Source organism: Lagenorhynchus albirostris, chromosome 8 (genome assembly GCF_949774975.1).
Source record: "Lagenorhynchus albirostris chromosome 8, mLagAlb1.1, whole genome shotgun sequence".
NCBI classification, from domain to species: Eukaryota; Metazoa; Chordata; class Mammalia; order Artiodactyla; family Delphinidae; genus Lagenorhynchus; species Lagenorhynchus albirostris.
The window spans coordinates 96,254,384-96,281,109 of NC_083102.1; the positions used below are offsets into that span (position 1 = coordinate 96,254,384).

Sequence of the window (26,726 nt, forward strand, 5' to 3'; positions counted from 1 at the left end):
CTGCCTGCCAGCTGCCTGGGCAGCTCTGCCCATCTGAGCCCAGCTTGGCTGGTCTCGCTGGTCTCCCTCTTGTGTCCCACTGGCTGTGGCAGCCTGTTTTGCATGGTCTCAGCTTTGTTCCCTGTGGTCTTGTCCTCCAGCAGGACAGCCCAGGTGTGCTCTCATCGTTCTGGAAGGTTGTGGGGAAGGGGAGAGAGGATGCTTCAAGTGTTTTTTCAAGCCTCTCCTTGGACCAAGTTTGTTCCTGTCCAACTGGCCAAAGCCATCACGTGGCCAAGCCTGTAGTCAGAGTAGGAGGGGCCTACAAGGTTACAAGGCACAGGGCAAAGGGCATGGGCACAGGGAGGCCACTTAACTGGAGCCATTAGCACCATCAGTATCGCCCAATGGGTCAATATGTCAGAAATAAAGTAGGGGAGTGGGATGGTTTGTTTTGGCAGATATAGGAGAGGGCTGAAGTTTTACGAAGGGCAGCTGGGGAAGCTTCAGTGAGAAGCTGGGAAGGACACTGCAGGCCGAAGGAACAGCAAATACGTCCCCTGAGGCAGGACGTGCCCACCTGTCGGTGGGATTTCCTCCCACTAAATCAGGAACGTGTTGTATTAGTCTGAGGGCGGGGTGGGGGGTGGGGCAGGGGAGGCCTTCTCAGGGGCTAATGCAGCACCTCATTCCCCAAAGTCCCCCTGGACAGGATGGACATCCCAGGCTCGCCACCTCCAGAGTCACATGCTTCACCCACCTTGAGGTCACAATGCACTTCAGGACGGGAAAATCTGTCCTTGGAGTGGCAGAGGGGTGCAGATGTTGGGGCACATGCTCATTTATGAGGCTGGCGTCCAGTTTCCCGAGAAGATGAGCCCAGGGCCTACCCAGGCCTCGGGTCCTCTTCTGGCTCCAGGGGAGGCGGCCGGTGCAGCCATACCTGGGCACACGGCCGACCCCTCCAGCAGCTAATTGGAATAAGGTATAGGGTGGAGTCCAGTTGCCAGGTCCAAGTCCCCTCTGGGAAATGCATCGAGCTGAAGTCCAGGCTGAAGTTCTGGTGTATGGAGGGGTCTGGGTGAACAGTGAAGGCTGGGCTGCAGGGGAACGTGGTGGCCCTCTGTCCCACCAGGCACCCGCGGGATCGCCTGTCAGGGCTCAGCTGCTTTAGAGAGTGTATCAGTCAGGGTTCCCCAGAGAAACAGAACCCGCAGGATACATATACATGTATAGAGAGAGACTTATTAGGAAGGATTGATTCACATGGTTATGGAGGCTGCCATCTGCCGTCTGCAAGCTGGAGGCCCAGGGGAGCCAGTCGTGCAGTTCAGTGCAAACCCAAAGGCCTGAGAACCGAGAGAGCTGATGTCCGAGGGCAGGAAATGGACGTCCCAGCTCAAGCAGAGATTGGGGCTACCCACACTGAGGAGGGCCATCTGCTTTTCTCAGTCCACTGATTCAGATCAGTGACTCTTTTTCGGAAACAGCCTCACAGAAACACCCAGAAATGATGTTTCACCGTTGATCTGGGCATCCCTTAGCCCAGTCAGGGGACACACAAAATTACTCATCACAGTGGGGTTTCTGATCTCTGCAGCCAAATGGTCCTGCAGGACAGTGCTCAGACAGTGATTTCCTGGTACCGCCTCCACCAGGAGCATTTTTTTCTTTAATAAATGTATTTATTTTATTTTTGGCTGTGTTGGGTCTTCGTTGCTGCGCACGAGTTTTCTCTAGTTGCGGTGAGCGGGGGCCACTCTTCGTTGCGGTGCGCGGGCTTCTCATTGCAGTCGCTTCTCTTGTTGCGGAGCACGGGCTCTAGGCGCACAGGCTTCAGTAGCTGTGGCTCGCGGATTCTAGAGCGCAGGCTCAGTAGTTGTGGCACATGAGTTTAGTTGCTCCACGGCATGTGGGATCTTCCCGGACCAGGGCTCGAACCCGCGTCCCCTGCATTGACAGGCGGATTCTTAACCACTGCGTCACCAGGGAAGCCCACCAGGAGGATTTTAATCTTTGGGAATTTGATATTGGAAAAGTACTACTCAGTGTATTTTAATTAGCATTTGCATAATTTTTCATGAGGTCAACATTTTTGCATATGTTTATTAGTGGCATGCGGGATCTTAGTTCCCCGATCAGGGATCGAACCTGTGCCCCCTGCAGTGGAAGCGTGGAGTCTTAACCACTGGACCACTACGGAAGTCCCCACTTATGCTTCTTTTGTGAATTGGCCTCTATCTCGGGGCTCACTTTTAAAAATGGAAACAAGCTCAAATTAGCTTTAAAAATGTAAAGAATGTTTTCCCTTTCTCAAAGAATTACTATTTTTCAGGCACAGCTTTCTAGATTTATCTCAGTGAATCCTCGTGCCCTTTTCACAAGGAGCGATACTGCCAGTATTATCCCATTTTAAGGAGGAGAGAAACTGAGGCTTGGAGAGAGGCTCTGAGGCCACGGGCAGCTCCTAAAATGTTCGCTTTCTGACCTAGGGCTTGTGGACCTATTTCCAGTGTTCTGTTTGCCTGTTAATTTCATTTTCAGGATATTCTGAACAGAAAGCTAGCGCTTTTAGCAACCAAAAGTCTCCATCCTTCTACAGTTTCTGCTTAGAAAGACTTCCCCCACGAAGATTATAAGCACAGATTTCTATGTTTTCTTTTACTACTTTGATGGCTTCTCTTTCAACATCTACATCTTCGATCCATCAGAGTCAATTTAGATGAAGGTGGGAGGAATGGTGAGCATACTTTTTTCCAGTAGAGCCTGTTTGGAACCGGACAACCCTGGCTGATTGTCACATGACACTGCCACACGCAGCCCTTGTCCTCATCCCAGTCTGCGGGCTGCAGAATTACTCAGGCACGGGAAGCCCGCCTCCCGCCCCTCAGCCCATCAGCCCCGCTGCGGCTGCAGTGACCCCCCAGTCTCCCGGGGGCTGGGTCCTGCGGTGAGTGGAAGGAATTCCGGTGAACTCTGCTCACTCAGCAGTCCGGGCCTGGGGAGCTGGGCGGGGGCACCAGACTATGGAAAATCACATGTGGTTTTCAAGTTGTTGGAAACCAAGAAAATCATTCTGCCAGTTGTGCGGACAGCTAGACACTGTCTGGGAGACCCCAGGTCCCATGGCTCTGGGAACCACCCTCCTGGTGAGCCCGGGCAGACTTACCCCCGGTGTTGTCCAAACTGTAGACAAGAGGGCGTTTCCAGGGCCCTCCCCTGAGAGGGAGGGGCAGAGGGACCGGATGGGCCTGGGTCCTTCTCACTTGGTCCCTCGAGGCCAACTCAGGACTCCAGGAGACTGGGAGGGCTGGTGCCTGATCCCAGGGCCTGCTGTCCTGAGGCCCGGCTTCCAGAGCCTTCCAGTTACAACTCCGACCCCCACCTCACCGCACACACTCATTTGGGCCAGCTGGGCCGGGTCTGAGCTGCTGCCTTGGAGGCCGTGGGAGCCTTGGAGGAGCTCTTTCGCTATTGCTCCCAGCCCCAGGGTTCTGCGGCTGCCGCAGTTAGAAGTGGGACACACTGGTCCTTTTGGCAGGTGAGTTTCCCACCTCTGCCCAGGCTGAGGCACCAGGGTGGTTCCTGGTGATACTCGGGCCTCAGCAGGAGGGGCTGGTAGCCCCGCGGCCTGGTGGGCCGATGCCGGATGCTGTGTAAACCGGATGGAAAAGAGCATGCGGTCTGGCCTCATAGACACGCCATCACTGACGTGCTGTGACCTGGACACATCACTTCTCCCTGGGCCCAAGTTTCCTTACTTGAAAATGGGGCAAGATGGCGCATATACTCTACAAGCACTAAAAGCACCATCACTGCCCAGCCCACTGTCCACGTGCTGGGACCTGAGATGCAGGCGACTGACTTGAGGAGTCTGAGCCCGGGAGACAGGGTCTCCCCCGCCGGGATCCCCCTTCCCTTTCTCCCACAGGGCAGGACTCCACTTCCCCGGGGTTCGATGCCCTCCCCTGTGCCCTCTGTTCCAGAGGTCCAACCACTCACATCCTGTTCCCTCTGGCCTGAACATCTTCAGAGGAAGGATACCTCCATGATTGCTGGGTCTCTGGGCCACGCTCAGGGCTGGACCTTGTTGAAAGCTCCGTGGAGACCCGCCCAGTGAACAAATGAGCCGCAGTCAGGGACACACACCCACAGACACGTGCTTAGATCGCTGGGGACCCAGAGTGAGGGGGGTGGTGCTGTGGCAGGATAGGGGCGGGCTGGGGGCTAGGAAGTGGAGGGTGATGAGATCATGGACTCTCAGGCTACAGTGACATGGGATGAGGCAGTCTCCTGCCGACATGGCTGGTAGTCCTAGAAGGACGGCCTGGGGGCATCTTTTCAGACACTCAGGAAGCTGAGGTGTGGTGTCCCTGGGTGCAGAGACTCTGCTGAAACCTTTAGAATGGATGAGTTCCCTGAGAGTCCCAGAGCATGGCTCTTCCTATTAGGGAAGAGAGGCCACCCAGGGTTCGGGGCACCCTCCTCCGGGGACCCCCTCATTCCCTGGACGTGGAGAGTGAGTGCTCGGATGGGGCCACTCCATCATCTCTCTATCTCGTGCGGAGGTGTGGTCACTAGGTTTGTAGTGACCTCAGGGTTCCCACCCTGAGGTCTGGTGGGAGAGGGGAACGGATCAAGGTCACCTGGGGCCCACACAGGGATGAGACTGACCCTCATGCCTCCCAAGGCTCCAGCCAGAGTTGCCTCGAGATCCAAACTGTCTGATCTGCAAAGACAAGAGGCTAACGTTGCTTGACCAGGCCTGTCTGAATGGGAGACCCTTCCTAACAGGGGCGGGGCACTGCTAGTGGTCATGGAGCCATTCCCCCCCACCCCAACTTACAGCCTGAGAAAACCCAGTTATTCAAGGTCGTAGTTTTAAGTGTGGCTTCTAGGATGGGTAGAAGGAAGCAGGAGAGCCCCTCCCCCTGCTCCTCCAGGTCCATCCTGGGTTCTTCTTTTCATGCAGGAAGCTGTCGCATCGGAAAGCATTAACAAGGCAAGCCTGACCTACAGCAAAGCTTCTATTTCTCATCCCTGGGGGACTGACCCCACCATAGTGGGAAGAGGGTGGGTTCCATTTCCGTTCCACCTGCTCACCCCCTTCCCAACGTGGGAGCTTCTGGCTCCCCGCCCACCCCCGCCCCGCTGAGGGCATTACTGACAGGGGCAAAGCCCCCATGTGACAGCTTTGCCTACATGTCCACATTCCCCCACCGCCATCGCCTCCCGCACCCCGCCCTTCGCTGCAGTCCGCAGGGCCTCTGCACCGCACCATTCCTCCCAGATGGGTCTCTGCAGACCTCTGCAATGCCCCTGCTGCTGACCCCAAGCACGGGCACCTCGGCCCCCAACCAGGTGTCTCTCCTGGGGACCTCCCACCCTGGCAGGCAGCCCTCCTGGCATATGGTTCTTCCTCAATGGCCCTCAGAGGTAAGCTCTTGGCCCGTGAGCTAAACAGGACCGACCCCAGCCTGGGCAGAAGTGAGAGTGCAGGCCCCGCCCCCTCCTCTCCCCACCCTTGCATCTGTGGGCTCCACCAGCCTGACCCTCACAAGGCTGCAGGAAAACTACACACACACACACACACACACACACACACACACACACACACACACACCCAGCCCATGTCAGGCTCCCCCAAGAACTCTGCTCCCCAACTCTGGAAGCAGCAAGGGTAGACCCACCAGGGTGAGATGTCACCTTGTCTCTGCCTGTGAGCCTAGTCCTGCTGTAGCCCCTAGGGTAGGCCTCGCTCCGTAGGAGGGAAAGGCCCAGCCTTCTCTTAGGTAGCTGGAGGTGAGGGCACCCAGGACGTCCAGCAGACTCCCAGACTAGCTCAGGAGAGCCCTTGGACATGGGTACAGACACCCCACCCGCTGGCAGGGGGCCTGGATCCCAGAAGGGTGAAAGGCAGCCACAGGAGGCCGCAAGCTTCCTGCCTCTTGGCCTGCCTCTTCCCTGCCTGGGCTGTTGCCCTTGGGGAGTTTGGTTTAGATGACAGGTCCTGATGGGCCTAGGTCTGCGGGATTTCCTGAGTGCAGGTCTTAAAGCTAAGTGGAGTCCCAGCCCTGCCCACCGAGGGAAGCACTGCCCCCCTCCACCTGCCCAGACTCTTGGGTGGGAGGGGGCAGGGGGGCCCCCAGCTCCCTGCCCACCCCACCCCAGAGCCCAGCTCCCCACAGGCCTCTGTTCATGTTTCTGTTGGTGACTCACTGTGACTGAGGAGAAGCCTCTGTCTATTTCTTTCTAATTTTCTGCGGGCTTCTATTTTCCCTGGCAGAGGATGTTGAGCCCAAATCTGATCCACGTGTGAGCCAGCTGAACTCGGGAGCTGTTCCCAGGGAAGTGACGTTCGACAGCCGCCACCCCCCCCCCAGCCTTGGGCCTCCCTATTTGACACACTCAACTGGGGGCAACAGAACAAATTCCAAGACAAAAGTTTCGAGAGCGATGATTCAGAGGCTCGCAGAGGACATTTATGGGTAAGAGCTTTCTTCATCCTACTGCTGCCAGGACCAGCCTGGGTACACACGGCAGGGCGAGGACAGCACAGGGACAAGGAGGCCCAACTGGGGGGGTGGGGGGGGCGTCCTCCGAGAGCCCAGGTGGGTCTTGGTCTCCTAAGGGAACTGACAAGAACTGGAAGCTGCTGGGTCGCGAGTGCTGAAACCGCGCTCGGCACAGCACGTGCAAAGTCCCTGTTTGGTCAGCGGCAGTGAGGCCACGGAGAGCGGTGAGGTTACTTGCTGTGATCAGATGGCCAGGAGGGCGGAGCTGGGATTTGCCTGTAGGGACCAGCTCTTGACATAGTCCCACTGCCTTTCTAAGTACAAACCAGTGAGCAGCGAATGAAGGGCCTTGAAAGAAAGTGGTGAGAGAAGGGAGAGCCCCCTGGGTCCTGCCCCCAGTCCCGGGCTGAGCCAGCAGCTCGCACGACGCTCCCTGGCTGCTGCCTGTTCATCATCTCAGGCTCTCCTGGGTTTTCCCAACTGGGCCAAACCCTCAGACAACGTTGGCTCAGGGCTGACTGCTGCTAAACTTGGCCCATGGGCTCCAGATGTGCTTTTTCTTGCTTCCTCATCCCATCAAGGAGGAACGTTCTGGGAGCTCTGGCCTTAGGTGTCATGCCCATTTGGGGCCAGCCAACATCTGCCCCTGGGGAGAGACTTACAGAAACACCAGGTACACATGGCATAACTCCCTAAGCCAACACCCATGGCAGACATTACTAATCGATCCTGGGATTCTCTGACTACCCAATCTATATGCCCCTGCTGCGTCTGGTCCATATGGTAGAGGGAGCTACGGTAAACACAGTTTTAAAAAACTGGGTTCTGGTAAGAGGAAGGAGAGGAACGTCTGTTTGTCCTGGTTGGGATCTCAGCTGTTCGGAAAGCAGTGTACCCCTAGAGGTGAAGAAATGTTCTTTGCGGGGAAATAGTAAAAGAAACCGTAGGGGAGGGGAACCGACCGTAAACATCTGTGGCTCCTATTCGGGTGGTGAGTGAACTGTTCCCGTGGTAGGTCCCAGCACCCAGGTTCGCTGGGTTGAAGGTACCCATCCTCTCTTGCCAGCTGGCCCATGTCCTCAGGGGTAGTGTCTGATCTCCTATGCCTTTGTGGCCCCTACATCTTCCACGCGGAGCTGGGCTCACACGCACTGCCCCTAAAATGTTCCCTTGATCTGACCTGGCTTCACCTGAGGCTGTACCATCTGCTAGAAGAGGGCCACATAAGCCAGCTGGCTGCCTCCCACCTCCGTGCCGGGCTCTTCATCTGGGATCCCTCCCTCTGTTGCTGGGAGTGCAGGGGAGGGCAAGAACCCCCTGAGCTTGTATGGAAATTGCTGTGTGAGTGCTGAGTCCCTCCACACCCCTGACAGCCCATGCCTATGAATGACACACACAGTTTAATACAACTTGAAAGGCATCTCCGTCCGTCCCTCCCTGCTCCATCTCTGACCCTCTCTCCAAACTTGACCTAATATGTCAGTCCCTTGGGAGGGGAGGGGCAATCTTACATGGGGGCTCCTACCCCCAGCAGAGCAGTTAGCCTGCCTTGAGGGCGGTTTTGCACCTGTCCCCCTCACTAGAGGGTGAATTCCCAAAGTGTGGTCCCTCCCAGGGGGACCAGCACAGGGCCCGGCTCTCACGGACCTGGGAGGTTAGCTGGATGTCTGAATGAAGGCTGGTGACAGCTGGCAGAGCTGCCAGGCCAAGGCTCCAGAGGGAGGAAAGGATAGGTGGGGACACTGCTGCGGGTCCCGAGATGGGGAGGGTCCTCGAGGCCTGAGTTCGTGGCTTGGCTCTGCCATCAGGGGTCCCGCTCACCTCCAGCCGGTTCTGGGGCATCTCGCCTCCAGTTCCCATCCGGCTTGGGGGCGGTGTCGCAGACGGCGCGGGGCAGGGGCGTCGGAGCGCTCCGATCCGCACCCTCTGGACCTCGCGTCCCCTCCGACGCTCCCTCCCTGCGGCCTTTCTTCCAAGGCGCGGGCCCCGGCCCGGGACACAGCCCGCAGTTCCCACTCCGGGAAGTGCCAAGCGCGCGCGGCGCCGGGACTGCTCGGCTCCCCCCGCAGCCCCTCCGTCCACGCCCGGCTCCTCCTCCCCTTCCTCCTCCTTCCCCGGGCGTGGGGGGAGCCGGCTCCGGAAGCCCCAGCACCCCCGCCCCGGCCGCCTCTGGCGCTTTGGAGAAGGCGGTCCGCGCGGGAGCGCGCCACGCGGGACCTGAGCTCCCAGCCGCCGCCACCGCCTCAGAACCCCCAGACCATCCCTGAGCCCACACCGACCCCTAAGCCACTGCCCGTCCCGGAGCCCTCAGCGCCCCACCCCGGAGTCCCCTGCCCACCCCGGAGCCCCCCCACGCCCCTCCCCGGAGCCCCCGCCCGCCCCTCCCCGGAGCCCCCCCCGCCCCCCGTGCGGGCCGCGACCATGGCGGTCCTGCGCGGGGCGCCCCTGCTCGGCTGCCTCCTGGCGCTGCTGGCACTGTGCCCCGGGGGGCGCCCGCAGACTGCGCTGACCGACGACGAGATCGAGGAGTTCCTCGAGGGCTTCCTGTCGGAGCTGGAGTCCGAGCCCCGGGAGGACGACGTGGAGGCCCCACCACCCCCTGAACCCACCCTTCCCGTCCGCAAAGCCCAGACAGGGGGCAAGCCGGGGGCGCGTCCGGGGGTGGCCGAAGAGGGTAAGAGCACCGGGTAGGGGTGGCCCTCGGTGTGATGGGGGGCCTCGGGGAGACCTGCACCTCAGGCTTGAATGGCGGGCCTCGGTGGTGTCTGGCCGAGGTCCAGTCTGCCCAGCGTGAGGAATGGCTCTGTAAGGCACAAGGGAGCCCAGATATCTGGCGGGACATTGTGCCAGGCAGAGGTCAGTGCTGGCTTGGAGCCCTTTGGGTTTGGAGACGCATCCAGCAGGTCCACTGCCCAGTGGAACTGGGTCCTCCCAATCCGTCATGCACAGCCCCAAACCCCCAGAGGGACTAGACATGAACTAACTGGGGACTTTGCTGCCCCCTGCCCAGGTCAGTTTGAACGGGAACGGCCCTGCCGTCCTGATGGGGCCACTCCGTGTGCTTGTAGCACACGCTGGCCGTGCCCACACCACTGCCAGAGTCCCAGCCTGGGACACCAGCCTTTTACCTGTGCTGCCTGGCCTCCTACTCCAGGAGCACAGAGCCGGGGGACCCTCGTCTCCACAAGGCTCCCAGAGGCACTGGGCAGTAGTCCTGGGTTATTGTGAAAATTAAACGAGGTGATGCATCGCCAAAGCATGTAGCCTAGTGCCTCTTATATAATCAGCTGTCAATAAATCTTAGCTGTTTACTGTGACCTTCCGGAGGGTGGGCAGGGGTCTTGCTGATCTCTCTCCCAGGAGACTCCAGGGCACCGTCCATCATTCCTGAGGTCAGCAGCTCCTCCCCTTCATCCCGCTCTAGATCTTTCCTGGCTCCTCCCTGGGACCCATCGCGGCCTCCCCCGCCATTCCGGTCGAGATTGCTGTCCCGGCCTCTTGCACGCTGCTGTGGCAGCTCTGTTTCTCCTGACTGTCTGCGTTCTGTAGATTTTCCAGTATTTCGGTCATGTGGCCCCCACTCCTCCATTACATTTTCAACAGCATTTGCTCAGGGGCCTGGAGGATTCCTATAGGCAGCCCTAGGCCCTGCCCCTGCTTCCTCCCTCCCCCAGACTCTGAGATGGGCGAGCAGCTGCAGTGCCCACCTATCCCTATCTGTCCTCTGTGTGGCCTCAGGACCCCCTATGGTTATGGCTTCCAACCCACCCCTGGATAGGGGATAGCCCATGAGTGTCGCTTTTCTTTGAAGCTTTTCTAGCTTCAGAGAGGCCCCGGGCCCATGCCCTTTACTTTGTGTGGCAGTTGGCAGGGAGGAGACTGCCTCCCCCTTTAGACTGGGCAGTCTCCCCAGGCCTGGATGGCTTAGTCACCTCTCTGCCCCTTCTGTGCCCAGCACAGAATAGTGGGCCCTGACTGGCCAAGGGGCCGTACGGTGAAAGAGGGGATTGTGAGGTGCTCCTCTGGAGGTTTTGGGAGATGGGAGGACGAGGGCCTACCCCCGGGAAGCTGAGCTACCCAGGCCAAGGTGTGGTGGTGACAGAAAGCCAGTCCCAGCTCTGCCATGACTGCAAGTGGCTTCACCTCTCAGTTTCCCCCATCTGGGAAATGCAGGGCTAACAGCAGCCCCTCTGCCCAGGTTGTAGGCACCCTGCCGGGGGTGGGGGGGGCACATGGGGCATAGAGGGGGTTCTTCATTGATTTTACCTGAGTCTGCATCTTGAACAGCACCTCCAGGAAAAGCCAAAGACAAAGGGAAGAAAGGAAAGAAGGACAAAGGCCCCAAGGCGACCAAGCAGCCCCCGGAGGCGTCCTCCAGGCCTCCCAAGAAGCCCAAGGAGAAGCCACCCAAGGCCACCAAGAAGCCCAAGGAGAAGCCACCCAAGGCCACCAAGAAGCCCAAGGAAAAGCCACCCAAGGCCACCAAGAAGCCCAAGGAGAAGCCACCCAAGGCCAACAAGAGGCCTCTGGCTGGGAAGAAGGCCCCCATCCCAACCCCCTCCGAAAGCCCGAAGTGGCCACTGCCCCCAGTCGCCAGCCCCGGCCTCGAGGAGCTGCCCCAGGAGGGAGGTGTGTGCTGGCTCTTCTGAGACTGTGGGGCTCTGACCTGCTAGGCTGCAGGGAGAGGGGGCTGAGGGCGGGTCCCTGAGGCCCTGCCTCTCGCAGACCCTCAGAGCCCCCGGTCCGGGTGGGCGCTGCGGCCTCACTGTTGTCCCTCCCTCGGTGCCGCTCCTCCCGTGGGGAGGAAGTGCTTGGCAGCCTCGTAGCGGGGGGCTTGCTCTCCACCGTCCTGGGATCCGTCCCCTGGGCCCCATCCAGAGCCACCTGCCCACAGCGTCACTGGGCTCTGAGCCTGGAGGGTGCCCGCCTGCGGGGGCAGCTTTGCGGCAGGTCCTCCCAGACAGCAGGGCCTGGGCTCCCCAGAAAGCCGTCCAGCTCTCTGGCCCCCCGGAAATGCCAGCAGGGTGCTTAGGGCTAGAGCAGCCCGGGCCTCCCGGGAGTGAGCTGTTCAGGGGGTGTTGGCAGGGCCCGGGTCTCGTGGAGGCTCACGGTGCAGCCAGTGGTCAGGGCAGGCCTCCCGTCCACCTGCTCCTGGGCTTTCTGTTGCAGACAGGCCCCTCCCAGATCCCTGGCAGGGCCCAGCAGGAGAGACCGACGTGGAGCGCCAGCCTGGTGAGTGGGCGCCGGCCACCTGGCCTCAGGGCACCAACCGCCCTGGCTTGCTGGGTCCCCGGGGTGGGCCGGGGTGGCGGCGTCGGGGAGTTCCTTCGATGAGGCGGCCACAAGCGCTCTCCCTCAGAGCCGGAGGAGGAGACAGAGCAGCCCACGCTGGACTACAACGACCAGATAGAGCGGGAGGACTACGAAGACTGTGAGTAGGACCCTGCCCCCCCACCCAGGCCCCGCCGGCCCCGCCTCCCCGCCTGGATCCCACCCCCGGCCCCCGGAGGCCCCACCCTCCCTGGCCTCGGCCCCGGCTCCGAGCGCCCCCCTCTCCCCCAGTTGAGTACATCCGGCGCCAGAAGCAGCCCAGGCCGCCCCCCAGCAGGAGAAGGCCGGAAAGGCTCTGGCCCGAGCGCCCCGAGGAGAAGGCTGAGCCGCCCGGGCCGGGGTTCGAGGCCCCGGAGGAGAGGATAGGTAGGATGCGGGCAGACTTGGGGGGCGGGGTGCCAGGCGAGGGGGCTCCGGCTCAACCCTGCCTCCCACCTCCACAGAGCCGCCTCTGAAGCCGCTGCCACCCAACTATGGGGACGGCTACGTGATCCCCAACTATGACGACAGTGAGTGCCTAGGGCCCCTGCCCTCTGCATCCCAAGGTCGGGCTGCCTGTGCCTCCAGCTTGGTGGGAGTTACCTGGCCACCCTCTCCGGCCTGGCCGCCCTCCCCTGATCTCCTCCCTCAGGCTGGGTCTTCCTGGCTCCCAACTTCGCTCTTCCCCCCATCGCCCTGAGCCCCAGTGGGCTTCACTCTCGGGCCCTCCGAGCTCCGGTCCTGGCCACCTCGCCCCTCGTCCCTCGGGACTCCCATGCCGCCTTCCGCTCCCTCCTGCTCCCGGCCCCTTTGGACCCCATTCCCCTCCTCCTGGCCTCGGTCCCCATCAACCCCTTGGCCCCAGCTCAGCCCTCCAGACCCCCCTTCCTGCCACAGGTGCCAGTCGCCCTTCGGGGCATGTCCGATGTCCGTGCCCCACTCCCTGCCCAGCCTTTCCCCACCTTTCTCCGGGCCACACCCTGCGGGGGCGCCAGGCTGGTGACTTCCTCGGGGTCTCGCTCACCCCACCTGTGCCCAAGCAGCCTCCCCCTCCAGGAGGACCCTCCCTCCTCGTCTCAGCCCATCTGGACTCTTTAAGGCCCACCCTGATCTCACCTCCTCACCTTGTGCACCGCGTGCCCAGTCCGGCCCACTGGGCTCCTGTGAACCTAGGAGCCCCGGCTCGTGGTGGGCCATCTCATCAGGGCTCTCCCTCCCCACAGTGGACTATTACTTCCGGCCTCCCAGGCCCCAGAAGCCTGACCCTGGCCTGGAAACAGATGAAGAGAAGGAGGGCCTGAGTGAGTGGACCCAGGCTGCCCCCAGCCCCCCGTGCAGGCCTGGCCCCCACCCCACCTGCCCCCTGAAGCCCCCCTTAGCCTGGGGCTAAGCCGACAGGCCCTCCCCGCTTCCACCCTTCAGAGAAACCCAAAAAGGAGGGCAGCAGGCCCAAGGAGGAGGACACGCATGACAAATGGACTGTGGAGAAGGGCAAGGACCACAAAGGTGTGTCTCTGGGGGCTGGGGGCTGGGCCCACACAACCTGGGTCCCCGTGAGAGGTCCGCCAGACCCCCGGCTGCTCTGGGACCCTCAGCACCACCTCCTCCCTTTGTTGCCCCCAGGGCCCCGGAAGGGTGAGCTGGAGGAGTGGGCTCCAGCAGAGCAACTCAGTGAGTGAGGCGCTGGGGGGCTCGGGGGGCGCAGGATAGGTGCGGGGGGCTGGGGGGGCTGTGAGGGCTGCAGCATAGCTACGAGCGCCGGGGCTGCCATGGGCATGTATGGAGGCTGTCGGGCGGGTGTGACGGCGCTGGGGCCGTGCCATGGCCGCAGCGTGACGGTGATGGGGCACGTGACCCACCTAAGGCCACACATTGGTCCCAAACCCGGATTTCCTGTTGGCACTCCAGGCCTCCAGAGCCCCTTCCTGCTCTTAAAGTCCTGCAACGCGAAAGGGAGAGGCCCTGGAGTGTCTCTGTCCTGGGCCTGACCCCAGGGGACAGAGCTCAGGGCACAAGGCAGGTGCGCAGATGGCCCCGACGCAGACAATGCCTGGGACCAGCCAGGCCCTGGGGTGGCTGTCCCTGTGATTTCATGTGAGCCCCATGGTCCCCTGGAGCCTGGTGTCATCAGCCCATTCTCCAGAGGGGGAAGCTGAGACTCAGGGTGGGGAAGCACAGGCTGGAGCACAGCTGCCCTCACTGGCGCCCCCTGATGTGAGGGGAAGTGGGTGCTGGGCTCCTCCCTTCTGGGTTCGGTGGAGGGAGGGACGGAGCCAGGGGGCCACCAGCCTGGGGTGCCGTGTCCCCAGAGTGCCCCCCCATCGGGATGGAGTCGCACCGCATCGAGGACAACCAGATCCGGTCCTCCTCCATGCTGCGCCACGGCCTAGGGGCACAGCGTGGCCGGCTCAACATGCAGGTGGGTGTCGGGATGGGCCCATCTCCCAGCTGGGTAGGGGTTCCCTGCCTGCTCAGCCCCCCCGCTGTCCCCGACAGGCCGGCGACACTGAGGACGACTACTACGACGGGGCGTGGTGTGCCGAGGACGACTCTCAGACCCAGTGGATCGAGGTGGACACCAGAAGGACCACCAAGTTCACGGGCGTCATCACCCAGGGCCGCGACTCCAGCATCCAGTAAGTCCACCAGGCTCACAGCCACTTGGTGGGGGCAGGTGGCTCCAGGCACAGCTCTGAGTCCCGTTCAGAACTTTCCAGTGGGCCTTCCAGGGCCCTCCCCCGCCCCACCTCACCGCCACTCCTCGGTTATGGCCGGTCGGTTCCCTGGGTCCAGATAAGCAAACCAGTCGCCCACGGCCACGCAGCGGCCATGGCAGCCTCTCCCGACATCCGGGCCAACACCACACACCTGCTAGCTCTTAGGTTCTTGGGCCCAGAAGAGGGGGCTCAGGCCACCTGAGGGCCTGGACCTGGGGTGGGGAGAGAAGCCTTACCCTGACCACCATCCGCTCCCCAGTGACGACTTCGTGACCTCCTTCTTCGTGGGCTTCAGCAATGACAGCCAGACGTGGGTGATGTACACCAACGGCTACGAGGAAATGGTGGGCACCTGAGCCCTCGGCTCTATACGCCCCTCGTCTGAACCGCAGGTGGGCTCTCGGCTGGGGTTGGGGGCTGCTCTGAGGCCTGCCTCTTCCCAGACCTTCCGTGGGAACGTGGACAAGGACACACCTGTGCTCAGCGAGCTCCCGGAGCCGGTGGTGGCCCGTTTCATCCGCATCTACCCACTCACCTGGAACGGCAGCCTATGCATGCGCCTGGAGGTGCTGGGGTGCCCCATGTCCCGTGAGTGCAGGGGGCTGGCAGGGGCATGGATGGGAAGCTGGGGCAACCCGCGGTGGGCTGGCAGGTGGCCAGCTCAAGGCCCTGCCTGCCCACCCTCTGCAGCTGTCCACAGCTACTATGCACAGAACGAGGTGTTGACCACCGACGACCTGGACTTCCGGCACCACAGCTATAAGGACATGCGCCAGGTTGGGGTGCTTGTCCTGAGGCCACGGACTGGGCTCAGGGCTAACAGGGGAGCCTCCCCATAGAGCAGACCCAGGCCGTGGGAGAGATGTGGTCACTGCGGGTGGGCTGGGGGTGGCGGGAGTAGGTGGGCTGCGTAACTCTGTGTCTTCTCTGGCACCCAGTTGATGAAGGTGGTGAACGAGCAGTGCCCCACTATCACCCGCACATACAGCCTAGGGAAGAGCTCGCGTGGGCTCAAGATCTACGCCATGGAGATCTCGGACAACCCCGGGGATCACGAGTTGGGTGAGGGCCCCGACAGCCCCCTGGAGGCCTGGCCCTCCCCACGCCCAACAGATTATAGAGGCAAGGCCCTGGCACTGTAGCTGGGTCTGCGCCGTTGATGTTTCCAGCTCACCACCTCCCACCTATCTTTGGAGCCCCTTGCTGGGCCCTACAGTCCTCAGCCACCCTCACCCCTCTGGGGATGAGGCCGGTTTGGGTCCTTCCTCAGATCCCCTGGGCCTCAGGCCTCAGGAGGCTGCTTGGTTGCTGAGGCTCCTGCCCTTACAGGGGAGCCTGAGTTCCGCTACACAGCTGGTATCCATGGCAACGAGGTGCTAGGCCGAGAGCTGCTGCTGCTACTAATGCAGTACCTGTGCCGCGAGTACCGAGACGGAAACCCGCGCGTGCGCAGCCTGGTGCAGGACACGCGCATCCACCTCGTGCCCTCGCTGAATCCTGACGGCTACGAGGTGGCAGCGCAGACGGTGGGTAGAGGGAAGGGGGTAAGGCAGGGCCAGGGTGGGGCAGGACTGTGGGTGGGCTGCTGATGCTTACCCCCACCTGCTCCCCCAGGGCTCAGAGTTTGGGAACTGGGCGCTGGGACTGTGGACCGAGGAGGGCTTTGACATCTATGAGGACTTCCCGGATCTCAACTCAGTGCTCTGGGGAGCTGAGGAGAGGAAATGGGTTCCCTACCGGGTCCCCAACAATAACCTGCCCATCCCTGAACACTACCTGTCTCCAGACGCCACGGTGAGGCCCAGCAGGGCCTGTGGGAGCAGCCCGGACCCTGGGGTCCTGGAGCTCCGGACTTGGGGGTGGGCTGTGGGTTACCCAGCCCGGGTGCTGAGACTGCAGGGCCTTGGAGGGACTGAGGGGGCATGAGTACCAGTATGGGGTCTACATGGAGGGTGATGGAGGCTGTAGCCCACACCTCACATACTGGCCACCCTAGGTGTCCACGGAGGTCCGGGCCATCATTGCCTGGATGGAGAAGAACCCCTTCGTGCTGGGAGCAAACCTGAACGGCGGCGAGCGGCTCGTGTCCTACCCCTATGACATGGCCCGCACGCCCAGCCAGGAGCAGCTGCTGGCTGCGGCCATGGCAGCTGCCCGGGGAGAGGACGAAGAAGAAGCATCTGAGGCCCAAGAGACCCCAGACCACGCCATCTTCCGCTGGCTGTCCATCTCCTTCGCCTCTACCCACCTCACCATGACCGAGCCCTACCGGGGAGGGTGCCAAGCGCAGGACTACACTGGCGGCATGGGCATCGTCAACGGGGCCAAGTGGAAACCCCGCTCTGGGAGTGAGTCAGCCTGGGAGGGTCTGCGGTGGGGCATCTGGTGTGGGCAGGGGTGACTGCGGCTCTGTGTCTGCCCTGCCCAGCTATCAACGACTTCAGTTACCTGCACACCAACTGCCTGGAACTCTCCATCTACCTGGGCTGCGACAAGTTCCCTCACGAGAGTGAGCTGCCCCGAGAGTGGGAGAACAACAAGGAAGCTCTGCTCACCTTCATGGAGCAGGTGTGCGGGCTGCCGGGGAGGACGTGCAGGTGGAGGAGTGGGGCAGCATTTGGGGAGAGGGTGGTGAAGGGCGAGGGGACCTCGTGCATGGGACAGGGCAGCAACAGACCCAGTGGGCTCTCCATGTGGATACCCGCCCTGCCTCCCCTGCAGGTTCACCGCGGCATCAAGGGGGTTGTGACGGACGAGCAGGGCATCCCTATCGCCAACGCCACCATCTCCGTGAGCGGCATTAACCACGGAGTGAAGACAGGTACACAAGTGCATACCTCTACGCCGCTCTGCCTCCCGAGGTGGGGGGCACCAAATCTGTACGTGCCGTTGGCAAGGCAAGCCTGGCCTGCCCAGCACGTCCCTGCTCCTCTGGAGCCCCCCAGAGGGAGGGCTAGGGGGATCTCGGACAGGAGGACTGGGGCCTGGGAGGGGGTACTCCTAGGCAGCCAAACCCGTCCTCCCTCTGCAGCAAGTGGCGGCGATTACTGGCGCATCCTGAACCCGGGGGAGTACCGCGTGACGGCCCACGCAGAGGGCTACACCCCGAGCTCCAAGACCTGCAACGTGGATTACGACATCGGGGCCACCCAGTGCAACTTCATCTTGGCTCGCTCCAACTGGAAGCGCATCCGGGAGATCATGGCCATGAACGGGAACCGGCCCATCCCGCACATCGACCCGTCGCGCCCCATGACCCCCCAGCAGCGGCGCATGCAACGCCGCCGCCTGCAGTACCGGCTGCGCATGCGCGAACAGATGCGGCTCCGGCGCCTGAACGCCACCGCCAGCCCGGCCACCGTCCCCACGTCGCCCCCCACCCCCCCGACACTGCTCCCCACCCCCTCCCTTGCCCCCTCCCCCGCCCCAAGTTCTACCCTGGGTCCCTGGCACTTTCCACCCGAGACCACAGCTGGCTGGGAGGAGTCAGAGACCGAGACCTACACGGAGGTGGTGACGGAGTTTGGGACAGAGCTGGCGCCCGAGGAGGGTGAGGAGGAGGAGAGAAAGATGGTCACGGGCCAGGAGATCCCCTTCACCACAGTTGAGACCTACACAGTGAACTTCGGGGACTTCTGAGAACAGGTCTGCCAACGCGCGAGCTTGCGCCAGTAGTCACACTGCCCTGGCCCGCTCAGCGGCCATCAGCAAACGGAAAGACCCCCGGTGTGGGCCCTGCCAGGAGGGGGCATGAAGTGATGGAGACCTAGGAGCCAGGGTCTGTGTCAGGCATCTGCTCCACCGGCCGCTCTGCTGCAGGGCCGGGCTGGGGCAGCTTGAGCGAGACCGGGTGCGGGGGGGTGGTGGGGGCAGACTTCTCCACCATCTGCTCCGGCCACACCAATAAACCAAGCTCACGGCAGATGTGTCACTGACCGCTTGCCATCCTGACCAGCTGGGAGAGGGGAGGAGGAGGGAGGCTCCCTCCACAGGAGTGCCCTGGCCCGCCACCGGGTCTGCCCAGCTCAACACCAGTAAACACTCAGGCTTTATTTACAAAGGCAAAGCTGCCACGGTGCTGACGCCACAGGGAAGGAATAGCCGGGGCCTCTCCGGACAAGGCCGCCTTTGTGAGTCAGGGGCCCAGATCCAGGCCTCCCAGGTCCTCCTCCTCCGCCCCGAAGCCTGAGAAGCTGATGGGCTGGCATGCCAGGCTGCGCAGGTTCACCAGACAGGCGGTCTGTGTGGTGCTAAAGTCCGGAACAGCCACCAGCAACACTGTCTGGTCCTCGGGGCCTGCAAAGAAGCCACGTGGGGGCGCGCCTTAGGTTCTGGGTGAGGCCCGTCTCAAAGGGAAGTCACCAGAAGTGAACAGGAGCCCCCCATCAGCACCATGGGAGCGTGGACCACAGAAGCTCCTTGAGACCAGAAACGAAAAGGGCCAAGGACCCCATAAAGGTCCAAGGCTAAAGCCACACTGACCAGAATGAGCTCTGGTGGGGACAGTTTCAGTCCCTGCAGAGCCTGGGCTGTCCACCCATGGGCGCCTGGACACTCCAACACAGGCTTTCTCTGTGAGCCTTGGCCCCAGCTGAGAGCGTGTCACCCGCGTCAGCCCAGGCCTGGGACCTCCCAGAAGACAAAACTTACCTCGGATGATTTTGGAGCCAAAGCTGAGGGTGTTGCCACAAAAATAGACGTGAGGGCACTCCAGAAAGATGAACGGGTCGGTGTTGTAGAAAGGGTAACAACCTGAAGAAGGAGGACCCACAGCTGAGAGTGGGGCTTCTCAGCCGCAGCGCGGAGACACCTACACATCTCGGGTAGGGCTGTCCCGTGTAGGATGCGGAGTGCCATCTCACACACGTGACCCTGTGGCACGTGCCACAACAATACATCTCCACACACTGCCGCGTGGCCCCAGAGGCAGGGCAGCATGCTCTGCCGCTGCCGCCTTCGCCCTTCTGGGTGGGCACCGGGCCAGGGTGCAGTCCTCTGACCGGCCCTAGCTCCCACTGTGCTCCCATGGCCTTCAGCCCTAAGCAGGGCCTTGGCCACGAACAGACGTAAGATTCCACAGTAGCTCCCAAGACAAACCAAGCTTTGGGGCTTTTCCTTAGACAGGTCACGGCTAGGCTGGTGGGTGCAAATCCAGGCTGGGAACCCTCCGAGCATGAGAGGAGCCCCTTTGGCCTTCCCCGGCCCTTTGCTCCACACCACGTGTCTGAGTCCCAGTACCTAGGGTGTCAGGGGCTGTAGGGCTGACGTGACGGACTTGCAGGGTCCACTCCAGGATCTCCAAGTGGTCCTCCATGCTGCTGTACCGGAAGATGTCACTCACGTTCTGTCCCGACGTCCCCAGGAATCTGCAAGGCAGGGCTCGGCTGACCCCACCCTGGGGGGCCACCGTCTGCACTCCTCCCACGGCTGCCGGCCCAGAGCTCACCTGGCACCCTCACAGGGAGTCCCGAGCCCGACTCCAGGTGGGCCCTCCACAGCCCTGGGCCCAACCCTCCCCTCCTGGTGCCACCGAGGCAGAAGGCCAGGGGTCAGCCTGGAGTGGGGCTACCTGACTCCATCGATGGTGGCCTGGTAGGGGTTGGTGACCAGCTGGAGCGTGGAGTAGGCAGTGGCCAGTGGGAACATGCAGGGGTGCAGGGGCTGCTGGGGGAGCGTGTAGTTTGTTGGGTCAAATTCGCCTGGCATCACGTCCACGGGCACGGAAGCCTGGAGGGCACAGGGGCAGGGGAGCTCGCAGGGCCCAGCTCCCTCCATACGCACCCCACTGGAGTCCACCTTCCCCAGCCCACCTTCCAGTGCCCAACTGCAGTGCCAGAGACCCCGATCCCGAGCACTGGCCTGCCCCCAGCTCACTCACGCTCAGCTGCAGGAGGATCTCGTCCAGCATCTTGACAGCCTCCACGCTGGCTGCCTGGGTTTTCTTGGTTAAGTACTTGGCCTGGGAGGAGAAGCCCATACACAGGCGATCAGCCCCCAAGGGAGGCTTACATCAAAGCCATACCCAGAGCCCCCGCCAGGAGGGCTGAGAGCAGAGCAAAGCCCCACCCACAGGGGGGCAGTAAGACTGCCGGGCCTCCGGCCCCCGCCACCGCCCTCAGAAAGCAGGGCCTGAGGACAGGAGATTCCTGGGTCACCAGGCCTGCGAGACCCCGTGCCCGACGCTCCGCGGGGAAGGAGGGCTTGAACGCAGGCAGGTGGGTGCCGTACCTTATTGATGGAGTCTCTGCTCTGGGTGTTGTGGCTCAGGAGGTTCCCAGCGAGGATGACCCGGGAGACGTGGGCGGCGCTGCACTGCTCCCCTTCATCCCCAAGCTGCCCTGTCACCACGTCCACCAGCAGCTGGGTGCCCAGCAGGCTCTCGCCCCCGCCTCCACCCAGGCCCAGGCCGGACACCAGCAGCACAAACCTGCCGGAAGAAGTCGGGGTCTTCGTGGGTGCTGGGAGGGCCGCGTGGAGCTCCTGGTGGGGCTCTGTCACCATCACAGGGGAGCAGGGGCCAGCGAATGTGACTCCCCCGGACCACTGACCAGACCCGGGCCCCTGCTCCTCACCTGGCCGTGTCGAGGGGGCGTGTGGGCTTCTGGGGAGCAAGCCCTGCAAAGCAGTGGTCCTCCACCAGGAACTTCCCATCGTCTCCTGCAGAGCCCAGCACAGCCAGGACCGTCCCTGGGGAGCAGCAGGGTCAGGCCCAGGAGGGGGGGCCCGAGGGGCTACCACCCCCTTCCAGGCACCCAGATGACAAAACCAGCAGCTCTCCTCTGCTGGTGAGTTCTCACTGAGGACTCAGGACTGGGCATCTGCTTCCTGGAGTCAAGTGCCTCCGGGCGGAGGTGGGAAGAACTGACCCCTACCTGGGTCTCACCCACCACCTGAACCCACACCCATGGCTGCAAGAATAATGCAGGTGTTCGCCAGCACCCAGAGGTGCGGGCCACCCCCTCCCCCCTCCCCACCTGTGACCAGCTTTGCCACGTCGATGGCACCCGCCAGTTTGATACGCTGCAATTCATCTTCCAAGATCAGTTCATCGTCTGCGTGGATGTATTTGCTCCGAGGAGGCTGGGGGAGCAGGTTGTGCTGGAATTCAAAGATGGGAGTGGTCATGGGGCCAGAGCCCACTCTGGCTCCGGTGCCACGTCAGTGAGATGGCCCTGCAACCCCCTCCCCCATGGGCAGAGGCCCAGCCCTGATTCCCAGGATGCAAGGCAGGTGGTCCCATCAGTGCCCCCAGGGAAGTATTCTGGGGGCAGCCCGTGGGGTCCTCACCTCTTCGCTGACCTCCCGCAGGATGGACGGCTGCAGCAGCATGGCCTTGAAGAGGGTCCCTACCACACAGCACTTCTCCCCAGGCTGCAGCTCACACAGCTTCTTAATCAGGACTCCATTGCCTGCGGCACGAGGGTCTGAGCTCAGAGACGAGCCCCCTCCACCCCCTCACGGCCACGGAGCACCGCGGCCCTGGGGCCCTGGCCTCCACGAGGAGGGAGAGAACGTCAAATGCAAGGACCCCTTAGACCTAAAGGATCGCTTGGCCCCAGGGGGACAGAGGGACTCTGAATGTGCCTGCGCTCTGTATGCCAAGCGTTCTCACGAGAGGCAGACATGCAGAGAAGGCGACGTGAAGATGGGGCAGAGACGGGAGGGAGGCAGCCGCAGACCCAGCAGTGCCGGGGCAGCCACCAGAAGCTGGAAGAGGCAAGGAAGGACTGGAGGGAACGCGGCCCTGCCGACACCTGCATCTTGGAGCCCTGGCCTCCAGAACTGGGAGAGAATGGACTTCTGTTGTTTGAAGGCACTCAGTTTGCGGCTCTGTTGTTTATTACAACGGCCACGGGAAGCTAATGCAGAGTTTCTTCACTTATACCTAAATTATAACGCTGATCCTTAGAAGGAGGTATGCCAAGTCTCAACACAGCCCTGCCCTAACAATATTACAGTCTCTTTTGAGAGTTTGGATTCTTTCATCCGCCCCACAAATGCCTCATCATCTGAAAACAGAGATACCCCAAATCCAAACTTCATATCCCCACCCGCCCCATTCTGCTCCCTGTGGAGTCACCGGAGGGCCTGGGATCCCAGAGAACAGCACACAGGAAGCGTTAGGGACGGGCAGGAAGACGGGCGTGGGAGAGGGGTGGTATGCAGGGGTCACTCGGGTGGGCAGGAGGGAGGAACCACGTCCCAGAAGGCCTGAGGGTTTGTTAGTACAGACCCCAAGCCTGGAGAAAACGCTAACAGGAGGGGATGGGATAATGTGGACTTGGGACCAGCCCGTTCCTTAGCCCGGTGACTCCAGCACGTATCCCTCCTGCCCCAGAATAACCAAGAACATCCCACAGGTCCACGCCCTGGGGAGCGAGGGGGAGTGCTTCAAAATAAGATAAGGAGGGCGCCGGCACTGGATAGAAATGCCAGACGCCACGAGAGACAACAGATGCCAAAGCCACAATGTCCACCGAGCCCTCACTCAGCCCCAGGTGGCCATGCCAAGCCCTGCGCTTGGAATTCTTCCACCCCCGACAACACGCCAGTGGAGATATTATTACCCCACCACCTGGCTGAGGAAACTGAGGCACAGAGAGATTAAGGAACACGCCCAAGGCTACCCAGCTGAGATCCAGTGTGCATGTCTGAGCACCAGGTAGAACCACACAGCCCTGTGCTGAGGGCGGGACATCTGTCCATCCGGGCGGAGTGTGGGCGCCAGGCCAGGCACCAGCACCGAGAGTGAACCCGAAGGCCCATCCTTGCCCTCACTGAGCTTCCGGCGCAGACGGAGAGGCAAGAGCAGGAAAGGCGGGATCTGCCGCTGGGACAAGTGCTGCGAACGGAGAAGGCCCTGCTGGCCCAGGCGGCCTCTCGAAGCACAGGATGTTTCAGCTGAGGTTGTGAAGGAAGCCTGGGGACAGAGCGTGCCAGGCGCAGGGAGAGCCAAAGGTAAGAAAGGGCTTGAGGTGTTCAGGAAACTTGTGAGTGGAGAGAGGTGAATTCTGAGATGGACTGAGCTCTGGGGAGGAAGCCTGGCCACGCAGAGAAGCCACGTGGGGAGTGAACGATGCTGCCTACTGTCAGTCACCCAGCCAAGGCCCCATTCATCATGGGCCCCACTCTGTGAACAGAATAAAATGGCTGCTTTCTGTCACTGGGCAGCTTTGTTAGAAGAGAAACCTGGCGGGGATATGTATATACATGTAACTGATTCACTTTGCTGTGCAGTAGAAACTAACACAACATTGTAAAGCAACTAGACTCCAATAAAAATTAATAAAAAAAAAGAAGAGAAACCTGGTACCACAGCAGATGCTGCTGTAAAGAATCTAAAAGATGACATTGACCTTAGGCTCGAGGAGGGTGTCCTCGAGGACTTCAAGGAAAGTGAGAGAAAGGCATTGGGAACCAGAGGAAGGAGACCCTGGCAGAGAAAAGGTGAATAACACTTTTGCATGCAGTAAGGAAAACAGAAAACATCTCTAACATGAGGATGTAGCTAGGAGATCGGGTCAAGTGTTCTCCTGGCTGCATATAATAAAACCGGAGTCAATCCAGCTGACCTGGTGAGATGGGACAGGCCTGGGAGCCAGTGCTCGCCAAAGCTTTCCCAGTGGTTCCAATGTGCAACCTGGGCTGAAACCCAGCAAGCCTGGTGCTGGGCGGCGGGGTGGGGGGGGTGGGGGCGCAATAAAAATGAATAAGACACGGTCTCACCCACAAAATTTCAGTTTAAAGACATAACACATGAAATGAAAACTACATGGAAAGCTACCCTTTTTTTTTTGTAATTTTTTTTTTTTTGGCTGCACCACGAGGCATGTGGGATCCCAGTTCCCCAACCAGGGATCGAACCCATGCCCCCTGCATTGGAAGCGAGGAGTCTGAACCACTGGACCACCAGGGAAGTCCCAGAAAGCCACTTGTATAAATAGTAACAATGGGGTGATGGGGCATCACCCAAAAGTTGAAGGTGGTGGGGGTCCTACTTCATCAAGAATAACTTAAAAGCAGGAAGGATCACCAAGGAAGAAATGGGGGAAAAAAAGAAAAAGGCCTGCACTGCCCAGGCCACTTGATTAGGAAAGACAGACGACCCCAAGGGTCTGGAGATCCGTGCCCAACAAACCCAGAAGCACTTCCCCAAACTCATTACTTACCCCAGCGCTGCTGGGCCCGGCTCACCAGGAAGGGCCTCATCTGGATGAGGCGGGTGGCATAAATGTGGGCATACTGCCGGCTAAAGTTGCGCTCCCCCAGCCGGAAGGGCTGCGAGGAGTTGGTGTAAGTCACCACGGGCACCCGGGCAAAGGTAGCGTTGCTGGCTGATGGTGGGGACAGCAGAGTGTGGGCCCTCTGGGCAGCCTGCTCAGAAAACATGTCCGTGCTTGATGTGTCCAGACCGCTGTGGCCGGGACAGGGAGGAGGTGGTCCCTGAAAGGACACAAACGCAGTCCTGCAATCCCTGTAACCTCCGCGGCAGCCGCGTCCCTAGTGTGGCTCCACCGCACCCACAGGGCCCTGAGGGTGGGGGAGACTTGTAGTGCACACCAGACTCCAGCCAGAACAGCACCTGGAACTCGACTAGGTTGGATACCAGTGTCCCCTGTAACCTGCAAAAAGGGAGATGAGGAAAGCTAGGAAATGCTTCTCCCACTGGCGCTCTCCAAACCCATCTCAAGTGTCCACTGCCTGCTCCACACCTCAACATAGACAATGATCAAGGTCTCAAATTCCATGTCCCAAATGGAACTTCTCATCTGCCTCCATCCAGCTCCCTGGCACCTGCCCCATCTCAAGGCATGAGGGCAGCCTTATTATTACACAAGCCTACCATAAAATAATTAGCCTATGATTAAAAATATAAATAAAACAAAACATAAATCAGTCACTTCTCTGCTGGAAACCCTCCAAAGGTTCCCCATTTCACGGAATAAAACCCCAAGTCCCTACAGTGGCCTATGAGATCTGCCCCACTGGTCCTGCCCTCCTGTCCCCCCACCGGGAGGCCTGCTCTTCTCCCTCAGGTCCCTCAGGTCTGCTCAAACCTCACCTTCTCCACCTGCAACCCTCCCCTGGCACTTCTGCTCCTCCAATGTTTATTGTTTTCCATGGCATTTATCTTCCAACAGACAATACATTTTAAGTTTATTGTCTGCCTCCTCTGACTAGAATAAAAAGCTCCAGGAGAGCAGAGGCATCAGCACCTGAGCCCACTTTCCAGAAGCAGCCCGGAGCCCCACTGAGACGTACTGTAGGCGTCAGATCCACAGCAGGTTCCAAGATCAGTGCGTGGAGCAGCTCAGTCATTTCTTTACATGCGTACAGGGATGATAATAGTTTGCATGGAATGGGTTAAAAAAGACGTGGCACTAAAACCGATTTCTTCCTCCCGCCTTTTTAGCACAGCTATTAGGTGGCTTGAATTCTGCCCTACAGAACAGCTCTGGGCTGGGACGGTATCTGAATCAACTATCTGCCCCAAAGTGTAGAGCGGCGGCAGCGCTCTGGCCGCAGTCTCTAAGGAGTCTCGCGGCCTGAATCCCCAGGCCACGGCCCCGGCCCGCAACCTGGGGCCGTCTGGGGGAGTACAGCACAGAGCCTGCTCAGACCTCCCTCGCGAGATGCCTGTTAACCCGCCCCCACGCGAGGACACCCAAAGAGCCAGCCCCCCCAAAGAGCCAGCCCCCCCCCAAGCATCCACGCGGCCTGGGGAAGCGAGACCCCACTCACCTCGCCGCACGCCGCGGACCCGCCCACAGCCGCGCGCCATCTCCCGCCAATCCGCGCTCCTTGCCCCGCCCACAGAGGCATCTCGCCAATCACTGCGTGCTCCACCATGCTCATCATCGCGGGGACCGCCCACCGCCGCGCACCTCCTCCCGCCACTCCGCGAGCCTCGCCCCGCCCATGCTGCACCCCGCCAATGACAGCGCGCTCCACCATGCTAATCACCCCCCCAGGGCTCGCCCACAGCCGCGCCCGCCCCGTCCATTGACGCGCGCCCCGCCCCTGAGCTCTGCGCGTGCGCGGGATCACGCCCCCGATTCCAAGGGAAACGCGGGGCGGGGTTGCAGCTTAGAGACTAGTGTGCACTCGTGTGCGCCGTGACGCCCCGACCCGGCCCTTCCCGGAGGCCTGACCCTGAGGTCACTGCGCCTTCCCGAGAGTTGGCGCCCCTTGCGCCACCCCAGGA

General features: G+C 61.2%; 2 protein-coding genes across 11 annotated transcripts; one reads left to right on the forward strand and one right to left on the reverse strand.

Moving 5' to 3' along the window:
• On the reverse strand, positions 1 to 26,311 carry POLD2 (DNA polymerase delta 2, accessory subunit). 10 transcript variants are annotated; one of them, XR_009542070.1, is made up of 13 exons: positions 24,691 to 24,964; positions 21,809 to 21,930; positions 21,496 to 21,619; positions 21,094 to 21,208; positions 20,750 to 20,948; positions 20,400 to 20,480; positions 20,091 to 20,248; positions 19,760 to 19,887; positions 19,172 to 19,273; positions 12,929 to 13,074; positions 3,982 to 4,708; positions 740 to 1,929; positions 1 to 169 (listed from the first exon to the last, which is right to left on the reverse strand). XR_009542070.1 is itself a non-coding variant. In XM_060157381.1 (12 exons), exons 3-12 carry the CDS (start codon positions 24,908 to 24,910, stop codon positions 18,657 to 18,659), a joined length of 1,410 nt encoding a protein of 469 aa, XP_060013364.1. In that variant the 5' UTR covers positions 24,911 to 24,964; positions 25,082 to 25,143; positions 25,784 to 25,861; the 3' UTR covers positions 18,552 to 18,656. The 10 variants fall into 10 exon arrangements, 9 of the variants coding, with proteins under 9 accessions (XP_060013359.1, XP_060013364.1, XP_060013355.1 ...); XM_060157381.1 differs by lacking the exons at positions 1 to 169; positions 740 to 1,929; positions 3,982 to 4,708; positions 12,929 to 13,074 and adding exons at positions 18,552 to 18,817; positions 25,082 to 25,143; positions 25,784 to 25,861; XM_060157372.1 differs by lacking the exons at positions 1 to 169; positions 740 to 1,929; positions 3,982 to 4,708; positions 12,929 to 13,074 and adding exons at positions 18,552 to 18,817; positions 26,264 to 26,311.
• On the forward strand, positions 8,901 to 18,443 carry AEBP1 (AE binding protein 1). Its single transcript, XM_060157371.1, has 21 exons — positions 8,901 to 9,168; positions 10,782 to 11,123; positions 11,664 to 11,726; positions 11,854 to 11,925; positions 12,057 to 12,191; positions 12,269 to 12,334; positions 13,028 to 13,105; positions 13,227 to 13,310; positions 13,428 to 13,475; positions 14,114 to 14,223; positions 14,301 to 14,440; positions 14,781 to 14,865; positions 14,965 to 15,109; positions 15,212 to 15,297; positions 15,460 to 15,583; positions 15,851 to 16,047; positions 16,136 to 16,315; positions 16,518 to 16,869; positions 16,950 to 17,089; positions 17,243 to 17,342; positions 17,553 to 18,443. The coding sequence occupies exons 1-21, from the start codon at positions 8,916 to 8,918 to the stop codon at positions 18,158 to 18,160; spliced, it is 3,408 nt and encodes a 1,135-aa protein (XP_060013354.1). The 5' UTR covers positions 8,901 to 8,915; the 3' UTR covers positions 18,161 to 18,443.
• Positions 26,312 to 26,726: the final 415 nt, after the last annotated feature.

What these genes read in the sequence shown, in the direction of transcription:
- AEBP1 (XM_060157371.1), top strand. Translation starts at nt 8,916, where the DNA reads ATGGCGGTCCTGCGCGGGGCGCCCCTGCTCGGCTGCCTCCTGGCGCTG. An exon ending in GGCCCCGGAGGAGAGGATAG is followed by an intron (nt 12,192 to 12,268) that starts GTAGGATGCGGG and finishes CCACCTCCACAG; the next exon opens with AGCCGCCTCTGAAGCCGCTG. An exon ending in GGCCGCGACTCCAGCATCCA is followed by an intron (nt 14,441 to 14,780) that starts GTAAGTCCACCA and finishes TCCGCTCCCCAG; the next exon opens with TGACGACTTCGTGACCTCCT.
- POLD2 (XM_060157373.1), bottom strand. Translation starts at nt 25,840, where the DNA reads ATGACTGAGCTGCTCCACGCACTGATCTTGGAACCTGCTGTGGATCTG. An exon ending in CGCCCCCTCGACACGGCCAG is followed by an intron (nt 20,949 to 21,093) that starts GTGAGGAGCAGG and finishes TTCTTCCGGCAG; the next exon opens with GTTTGTGCTGCTGGTGTCCG. An exon ending in TACAGCCCCTGACACCCTAG is followed by an intron (nt 19,274 to 19,759) that starts GTACTGGGACTC and finishes CTCCTTCTTCAG; the next exon opens with GTTGTTACCCTTTCTACAAC.